The 10,185-nt window shown below is 39.9% G+C and overlaps 1 protein-coding gene across 2 annotated transcripts; it reads left to right on the top strand.

Annotated features, from left to right (window-relative positions):
* The first annotated feature begins 4,112 nt into the window (after positions 1-4,112).
* Positions 4,113-9,221, top strand: si:dkey-12e7.1 (uncharacterized protein LOC557553 homolog). 2 transcript variants are annotated; one of them, XM_066685090.1, is made up of 3 exons: positions 4,113-4,483; positions 6,055-6,140; positions 6,508-9,221. In XM_066685090.1, the coding sequence occupies exon 3, from the start codon at positions 6,587-6,589 to the stop codon at positions 7,715-7,717; it is 1,131 nt and encodes a 376-aa protein (XP_066541187.1). In that variant the 5' UTR covers positions 4,113-4,483; positions 6,055-6,140; positions 6,508-6,586; the 3' UTR covers positions 7,718-9,221. The 2 variants fall into 2 exon arrangements, with proteins under 2 accessions (XP_066541187.1, XP_066541188.1); XM_066685091.1 differs by lacking the exon at positions 6,055-6,140.
* The last annotated feature ends 964 nt before the right edge of the window (positions 9,222-10,185 follow it).

Genomic DNA, 10,185 nt, shown 5'->3' with positions numbered 1-10,185 from the left:
CACTAGACCCAATATGTCATGTGTCCCAGTAAAATGTTGCTGTGCCCCACTGAAATCACGGTGGTAAATTAGTCAATTGTGTCCTGGATTGCTGTGCAGAACTACAGCACACACCACACAAATAAACTACAGGCACTACATTTCCCATTTCCCCAGAGTCTTTCCAAAGTTTTGAGCAACTAAAGCTGTAAGTCAGAACTTTTATTTCACGTAGTTAAAGACAGTTTTAAAAATATATAAAAACAACGTGAGCTGCACAACAGACAATTTAGTTATTGCTCATAGTGATATTTGTTTTCTTATAGCCACTTATAATAATACAATCTACCAAAAATAAATAATACACCACTACAGCAAAGAGTAAGACAATGCCTTGCCACAGAAAATAAAAAGTAAATATAGATGCAGTTTTGACAAATGGTGATAAAGTTTATACAGTTTTTTTTTATTGGTTAAAAAAAGTGAACATAAGCAGAAATGCATTTAAAGCAGAAGTGCCTCTATCTGTTGTGTGTGTCACTTATGGGCAGTACACCCCAGCAATGGCAACATGGAAAATGGTGATCATGACAATGGCAAAGCATGACAGTAGGGAAAGGAAAGTGCTGCATGTGTGATGGTGTGGTCAGAAGAGAGTGCTGGAAACCAATGGCAAGGCCCTGTCACCCTTTAACCCAGAAGAACTCAGACACACCCAGTACAGCTACAGGGAGCTGAGGGTGACAGCTCGAGATGTTAATGGGAGTTTGCCCCTGAACTGATTAGGTGTTGATGGGTTAGCCTTGGGAGCGTGAGTGAGTGTTGTTTGGGGTTAGGGGTGTGGAGGTGGTCAATAGTTTAGTTAGAGTTTTGCTTAAATAAAAGAACATTAGTAGCATTTTTATCTTATTACTGCTAATATAAATTACTGCCTCAAAACATTGTGATTTTTCACTGACCTGTAACAGGGAGAATGGAGTCTCTGCCATTGCTACTCCAGGCTTAGCACAGAACCCACCACCTATCCCCTGATTTCAGGACAGTGCTCTAAAAATAATTACACTCTGTAACTGTAGGGGGAGACCAAGAGCGAAAATGTTTTCCTCACCTTCTTCAACCTAGATGCTATAATGTTGAAATCAAGATGACGCATGTTGTTGTACTACCAAAAGAAATTTGTTGTTTACATTTTACAGGCTGTTTACACAAACTACACATATTTAGCAGGAAGTATGCATTTTATAAATTAATAAATGTATGTTACATTTTAAATATTGTAAAAACAATTAAACTGAACATTCTCAGAATCATGCAGTCAGTACTGGAGACTACTTATGTGAATACAAATATTTAGAGGGTTTATGGAAATTCAGTTCAGTTTATTCTTTAACACAGTGGCTTCAAAGTTTAAATTGCTCATCTATTCAGCAGCTAAAAGTTAAAAGACACAAGCTCTCATTTGTAGGCTGATGTAACAGAACTGGGCTGAGTGTCCTGAAAGAACCTTAGCACAAAAATCATTCTTAAATGGCGAAGATCCTCTGTGCCAACAAAATTATATTAACACACTAAGCTTTTGGGAAAATAGGCCCTGGGCCTTTATTGTTCTTCAAGAGTGTTGATTGGTCAGGGTTGTGTTAGCAGCAGTTTGAAAAGACATGGTGGCTACGTGGTCCACGTCTTGGAGGAAGAATGTATCACCATTTTTGTATATTTTAAGTCTATCACTGTATTTGCCCTTCACATTGTGTCAAGATTTCATGATGAATGAACTAATAGAAGTGCTTTTTTACAGTGACTTCCACTGAAAGTTACAAAGTTTTATTCGTTATTTTGGGAGATACACGTTTTTTGTTGAATAGCGACAATATTCAGAACACAGTAGTTTTATAGTGGTACACATCATATTTAATCAAAAGGAGTGTATCAACCACAAATATCAGAATGGTGTTCATTTGTAAATATCTGTCATAAAGGCATAATAATACAACCAGCAACCAGCAACCTGTATAGTTCATAAGGGTAAAGAAGCCCAGGTCTGTTTATCAGAATTATGTTAGTGCTACTTTAGCAATTCCAGAAACCTTCTTTGAAAGGAGAGACTGAATTCTGTTTTCTTTCTGTCTCTAGGAGGAAACCCTGGTCATGTTTAAATCATCATGACTGTTATTACTCAACCAGTCATAAAAATAAAGTCTACAAGTCTGTACAAGTGTACAAAAGTTGTTTTTTTTAAGATAGTTTAGGAAACATCTGTTTCATGATTGTTATATGATAATTATATTACTAGACTTCCTAAACTCTTTTGTATATATTAATGGAGATATTATTCCTATGCCAATGTAGTAATGCAACTGATATACTCCAAAACGAATTTATTTGAATCTTTACTACAATCTACAAGGACACATCATGTCACTGATGTGAAGCAGTGAATGGTGGTGCCCCCTGTGGAATATTTCTTAAATATGAGTACATAGGTAAATGAGTGTGTTACAGGTACAAGCCAATTCCCTGTGGTGCTTCACATCTAAAAACCTAGCGGTACCATCCCAGTGACAGATTTTCTGATCTAATTTCTAATTTCACTGAACCTGTTCATGATGCAGTGTCCAATCAGAACTGAGACCACTTGTATGGTTTTAAAGGCACATCCACAAAAACACAGTTTATGCTTTTCAAAATAATTAAATGCTCACAGCCAAGTAATAATAAAAGTAATATAACGCCGGACTGGAAAATTTAAACTGAATGTAGGATTTGGGCTTTTTAAAACAGTCCAGACATAATCTACTCAGTTAGGTCTTCTTTCATATTGTAGAAGGGAAAACCTTGGTACATTGTGTCAGATTAAATGTTGGGGGGTGGGGTGGGGGGTTACTTAAAATCTTTAAAAAGCTGCATAATGTGTGTACAACTATAAAACCTGTAAAACACTATTTTTACACAGATCTGCCAAAACATTAAACTATCCCTCTTCTTTCCCTGCTCATTGTCCTTTTTACTAGCTCCACCGACCACACAGGCGCACGTTGTGGTTCTACAATTACAGACTACAGTCCATCTGTTGTTTTGCTTAATTTGTTATTCCCTTTCACCACTTCAGTAGTCTGAGCCCCCACAGGACCACCACAGAGCAGGTATATATTTGTTTGGATCATGATCAGTGCTGCAGGGAGAATCCAACAGAGTCCTGTGGCCAGCGATATAAGACTTGAGGATGACTAACACAAACTGTGGAGCACTGACTTTGCATCTACAAAGTGAACTAACAAGGTAGGTGTGTCTAGTAGGGTGGACAGTGAGTGAGCACAGGGTTTAAATCTCCAGCAGCACTGCTGTGTCTGTCCAGAGTGCACTGGTATGGCTGATAAATGATAAAAAATATGGAGCTGATAAAATTGATGAGTGTAGAAACAAGGGAGTCATTTAAATGATATGACTGATGTATATATGCTTTCTGTGATTGAGGAATCCTGCTTGACCAACTGCATGGCCTTCTTTGTAGTTGTGGTTCTTCTGTTCTTCTTCACTCATTGGGATTTGGGATGTGTGACCACTGTTGGTGAGACAGGTGAACTACAATAACACTGATGGGCACTTCCAGAAATGTACATGTGCACCTTTAATAACTGAGCGCAAAATATATAAAGCATTACTGATGTGTACGTGATACTTTGTACAAGTTTAGTCTAATATCTCCTAAGGCTTTTTCTGTGAATCATGTTTGAAATTTTATTAATCTATTTATTTATTGATTGATTTTTGTAGGGGGGCAGTAAATGTGTTGGGTACATGTTTATGAACATTAATTTCTCTAAGAATATGATCTGCTAATCATGCTAATCCGGTTGTTTTAGGATAGTGACAGAAAATAACACTTTCAGTGACTGAGGGATATATAAAAAAACAATATAAAATAAAAATTAAATAAAATCAACATGTTTTATTTCATGCTACTGGCTAATTGAATACATCTCATGAAATTCGAATTGCAATAAATCCTCTCTATTGGAAGCAAGCACCGTATAAACATCTGAGAGAGGTTTGAAGGTAATTTCTGTTCGAGAAGCGTCCTATGAACTTCAGCTGCTCTCTTTCACCACGCTGACGTCACACAGCTACAATGCACAACAGAGCTCCTCTCAGAGCGGATACAGAGCTAACCGCACTTTACCATGACTATCTTCACCTTTTAATAACAGATAAAAGACTCGCTGTGGTCAGAGTCAGCACAGACCAGCTGTGTTAATGTAACTGAAGCCTTTATGGTGGTGACTGCGTGTCTTTAACGGTTATCTCTGTCGTTTTGGATCTCCGGACTAGCAAACCCCGCTAGCATTTCGCTTGTTTTTACCTATCGTTAACGTTAAGGAGCTAGGGCTGCTAACCAGGACTCTGGTTTAATAAACACCCCCCCCCCTCAGGCTAACATTAACCGCGATGGATCTCCTCGTGCTTGAGTGCACAATGTGAGGTTTTGAGAATGTCCCATTCGGCTGAGGTAAGGACTTTTAACTGAACATCTGTTGACATCTTTAAATGCTAACGTAGCTCTCCAGTTTACTGTCACATAGCCTACATACAGAGCCCAGCTGGTGACATCCCTTCATAATAAAATTAATGCGTGCGAACGATTTATTGACTTATTTGGCTTATTATAAGTGTTGCAATGGCGGCTGAAGTGGGTCAATTAAAAGCTAGCCATCTAGAGATCTGGCACACTAATGTACAAATGAATCAGGAAACTATAACACCGTCACACAACGCTGAAGAGTTGTTTTTTTCTGGTCACCTCATAGCAATACTACCAATAACGTCTAGATGGCATTCAGTATCCTCCTAAAGTCAGTTCCCTATTATAGTGAGTAAAGTAGTGGCTGAATTCAGCCCAAGTGCAAGATATAAACGGATAGAGTCAGGGAAGAGTCACTGTTTACAGTGGGTTCAAATCAGAGTAGTAAATAATACACATCTAAATGATACCGAGTTCTGAGCCATCCTTCTGAGCTTGTGAACAGTGAGAAGAGCAGAGAAACACACCTCGAGTCACACTCACCACAGCCCCAAATGCAGCATTTTCCTGGTTTATTTCCTTTTATTTGCTTTTTTTTCATTGTGAATCAGAAATCGGATCCCAGGTCATTTCCTGTTTTCTACTTTCCCATTTCAAACAGAAAAGTTACACAGTCTGGTCTCGTTCTTTGGGTTTTATACAGCACAGCATTGAGGACAATATTACACACTGCAAATGAACTTGTCCAGCTCCACTGTGTGATAATGCTGTATTTGATGCTCTTTTTAGAGTTTATTTAGCTCTGCATGCCCGTGGACACCCTCACAGTTCAAGCTGAAGAACCTGTTCCTTGGCTCCAGCTGTGAATTACATTTTCTGGTTTGAGAATCAATTTATGTCTGTGGAAATATTGGTTTTTTTCCCTCTAACCTAATTTGAAAAAATGAACAGAATCAATTTCACATGGGTGAAAAAGGGCTAATAGAGATTGCACTGCAGCATCTACAGTTTGAAAAAATAAAAAGCCTGATTTTCCACCAGACCTACAGGAGGCAGTACGGTATGCAATGCACCTTAATGGTGAATGGACCTTGATATTCAGAGCCAAGAAAAAAAACATCTACTGTCAAACCGAGAAGACACAGCTAGCAGGACCTTGTGGTAGAATGTGCTAGAAACTTTCATCCCTTTTTCTTTTGGTGATGCATCACCTGATTGCCCTAATGAATAAATAACCCATGCTTATTAATGCATGGGAACAAGATCCTAATGCATAGCAACAACATAATAACAAATGACAACAAGATATTTGATGCATGGGAATGACTGTATACAACATGGGACTAAGTATGCTATTCCCAAACCTTAATTAGCAATTCCCAAACATTAAGCCATTGCCATGCTTTATTTTTGTTCTGAAAAGATATCACCAGCAGGGCTCCATGTCTTTCTTTAATAGATAACCACTCAGCTGAAATATAAATAGTCAGGACCATAAGGATGAAAAGTAAATAACTCTGTAGTGCCTGTCTGTGTTTTTGTTTTATTATTTATTGTAGTTCACCTAACTAGCTGCGAGAACTGGTGCATCATGAATATCAACCAATGCACTAGTGCATTAGGAAAAGCGACCTCCAGTGGCCAAGTGGGTGAACCATAACAACAAAGACAGACATGTTTTCTCAGGCACAAAATGCACTTGCTGATGCTGTAAAGATGCCAATGATACAATAACTTTTTACATCATGTTCTTTATATTTACCAGTTCATTTGTTCTAGTTAGAACTCAATAAAACCATTTACTGAACCTTTAAACCTAAAACCTGATGGTAACAATATAGAAGTTCAACCCGTATACGGGCCGTTGGACTCGGTTATCAAACTTACATGAACTTTGAATGTTTTTTTATATACTGTGTTGTATGATATGTTTGCAGCAGGATTATAAATGTTCAAAGTGCAGTTTCACTACCCTGGATATGAAATGTTAATCTGTGCTCTGTTTCTCTTAGGAGTTGTGAGGGAAGAATGTCAAAGTGAAGGAGTGCACCAGAGGCATGATCTCTTCCAAGCTTTAAACATTTACTGCCCATGATCATGCCTCCTAGGAAGAGACCTCTCGTTCCCGTCGGTTCGAGAAGGCGTCTGAAGACGGACGAAGATTACTTCCCCTTCAACCTGCTGCCTGTCGAGTGTCAGCTCCATGTGCTTTCGTTCCTCAGCGAGCTGGATAAGTGTAACTCTGCGCTCGTGTGTTCCAGCTGGAGCCGCCTGGTGCGCTCTGGAAAACTCTGGAGAGTGGCAGACTACTCTCGCCGTGGGGTGTTCCATCTCGGACAGGAAGGACTGCTGGTGTCCAACAGGGAATTTGAGCGCTGGAAGTCGTGGGTTCACCATTACACTCACCACCTCATTTCCAGAGGGGCCAGTCTGCTGACCCTCAAAGCGAGCTTTGATCTAGGGGACCAGTGCAATAAGTGGGGAGAGCTCCTTTCACACCTGCTGGAGAATGTCCACTGCAGGGACCTCAGTCATTTAGACCTGAACTGGACTTTCACATTGCTGGAACCGCTGGACCTCCGGGTCCACTCCAGCTCTAGCTCTCACCAAGACAACATCACCAAAATGGACCAGGTCAATAATTTTCAGATCCTTTTAGCCAGACTATCCCAGAGCTGCCCCAGGATCACCAAGATGCGTCTGCACTTTGATTGGTCGGAGACTTCTGTAGCTTTAATAACTCAGTTTCAACACCTCCGCATCTTAGAACTTAAGTACTTTTGGGTTTTTAAAGGTGTGAGCCCGAGCACCTTGCAGACACTGACTAAATCACTGCCCAACCTCAAGTCCCTTACTCTCCACGTCCTCGTGCCACTTCGGAATCTGGGCATTTCCTACACTCTTGAATCCCTATCCTTGGAATTCCTTGATGTCTCCCCCAGCCGCGGTCTGGTGTTCTCTTGCCTCAAACTGCCCGCGCTGCGAGAGCTGCGGGCCAAAAAGATTGTGCGAGGGATAACTCTAGACCGGCGGACCAGGCTTCGAATCCAGAGCAGGTGGCCTTGTCTGTATCAGGTCTTGCGAGAGGGGACACCCAAGTTGCAGGCTCTTAATAATGAACGCCTCCTTCCTAACTGGAAAGAGCAGAGTTATGGGGAGCTTACTTCCATTCTCCAGCAGTCCTGCTACTGCCTCCAGCATCTTGACAGCTGGCTGTGGTGAAGAGTCTGTAGTTTGCAGTCATAATCTTGCACAGGTAATAGAATTATGGTGTAGAGGATGGTAAAATTAATTCCTTACACATATGACAAACGTATGTGAGCACAGTTTAGGTGTTGGGACTACAGCAAAAATCACTTTTAAAACAAAATCATGTAGGAGCAGCAAACAATCCTATTAAACTGCCAGAGCTTTAGATCTAATTTCAGAACGTAGACCAAATACTCATGAAAAGCAACAGAAAATCGTCCGTATTCGGTAGACAATATTTTTATTTTGTTTATTAAGTCTATAAATAAAATGCCTAGGGTTCAGCCCTATATTTGAAGAGAGACGACTCTTGCATAACAGTGTGGGCTTACTCTTAGAGGTGAAGGCCCACTACTGCTGTCACAGTGCAGAGGAGGATGAGAACCAAGTTCAGAGCATCAGACAATTTTAGTTTTGGTTGATAAGACTTGGGTTACTCCAGAAGTGTGTGCTGGATGACCACAAGGGGGCAGCAGTGAGTGGTGCAGATGCTGTGTGTGTGAATCAGGTTTAAACATCTCCTTCATTTGATTTCTCATTGTTACGCAGGAAGATACGTTTTTGTGATTGTTTTCATTTTGATTTCTGTCCTAGATTTCCCTCGTTCTAAACGTTAGCTAGGCAGTGACCCCAGTGAACATAGGGTTAACCTTCAACATTTCAAACCCATTCCTCATACACTCATTTTTAATATCACTTCAGTCAGATATTAATCCTGATCTTTTACTTGAAAATGAATTGATGAATACTTTCTAATATCTTTCATGAGCATTATTTTTTGCGTTTTTTTTAATCCGAGGTATATCCGCTACATTGGTTGTTAATGTTTAATAATAAGTCTATTTATAAACACATGAAATACCAATGTTTCAGCATATGTTTGTAATTTACCGCAGGTTCTCTGAGCGAGGTTTTATGATCAGGAAAGCAACTGAAATTTTCTTGTGTGGACCAAGACCCAGACCAAGGATTATTAGTCCTAATATACACAGAGATAATGATAGTACTGTGTAGTGGTTCTTTTAAGGAGCTTGGGTAAGAACCTCATCACATTATTATATGATTTTTGGTAGAAGATATTGAGTGAACACCAAAGGGTTTTGATTTGCATTTTTTAAAGTGTGTGGGTGAATATACAATTCAGATCCAAAGATGAATGGACCGAGTGATGTAGTGTGCTATTGTGGCTTAAAAAACATGGCTTACTGTGTGGCAGACCTTTTTTCCCCCCATCATTGCTTTCCCATGCATCTACCATTCTTACAAGTGGAGAACCAGTCTTATGTGTAGTACTTCAGACTTAACCATAGAGGTCCCCTAATCCACAGTTTTGTGTAACAGTCAGAATATCTCTCATCGTTTTAATTAGTTTTTGACACTTGCACTGATTTTTATTAATGGATAGGGGAAACCAAGAGCTGCAGTGATTATAAACATTATCTGGAATTGTTAATGGCTGCCAGAATAAATATGAATTGACTGGACATAAGAGTGTCTTTATTGTGTGACTGTGTACCTTTTTACTGCAAATGAGTATGGTGCTTACAACAGTGCTTTCAAATCCTGGAACAATCTCTATTCTTTGGTAATGGTATCTGCGCTGTTCAAGGCATTGACACCACAAATCATTTCACACTCTCATTCAGTCACATGCACACTCACATAGTCTCACACACACACACACAAATTTTTGGACAGTTTCACTAACTCAGTCACTCACATCTGTGGACAATTTCCCCCAGCCAGTCCACCTACCCATGTGTGTTTGGTTTGTGGGTGGAAACCGAATCACCAGGAGGAAACCCACAGAGTCACAGAAAGAACACCTCAAGTTCCTCGCAGAATTATTTCGGACAAGGATGAAACCCAGAACCCCACGGATCCGGAAGTTGTTTGGCAACAACAATACCTGCAGCGCCACTGTGCCACTCTGTATGAGAAAAAGACAAATAGTGCCTGAAAGAGCCAAAACCACTGGAACACTTACTAAAAAAGACGTCTGCTGGTACTTTCTTGTCTCTGACTTCACCACAGTGGTCAGACAAAGCCTGTGTTTATCATATAACTCTGAAGGCTTTAAACAATGCCCAAGTCACATTAAGAGCAGAAGATCTCTTTTCCCTGACAGTTTTAGTTTCAGGAAATATAATACTGTAAGTTAATTTTAAGTAAACAAAGTATAAAAAGTTCAATTTCTGTTCACCAAGGTAAATAATGATATTAAGGTTCATTTATGATCTTTAAGTTAAGTTTAAAAATGTGTACCTTTCATAATTGTACCTATTAAAAGCGACCTCTCACTGTCGCTGTGGTGGTACCTCTCACTGTCGCTGTGGTGGTACCTCTCACTGTCTCTGTGGTGATACCTCTCACTGTCGCTGTGGTGATACCTCTCACTGTCTCTGTGGTGATACATCTCACTGTCTCTGTGGTGATACCTC

This window comes from Hoplias malabaricus, chromosome 11, assembly GCF_029633855.1.
Source record: "Hoplias malabaricus isolate fHopMal1 chromosome 11, fHopMal1.hap1, whole genome shotgun sequence".
NCBI lineage: Eukaryota > Metazoa > Chordata > Actinopteri > Characiformes > Erythrinidae > Hoplias > Hoplias malabaricus.
The sequence above is the reverse complement of the archived record's forward strand: the minus strand, read 5'-3'. Positions and strand labels throughout refer to the sequence as shown.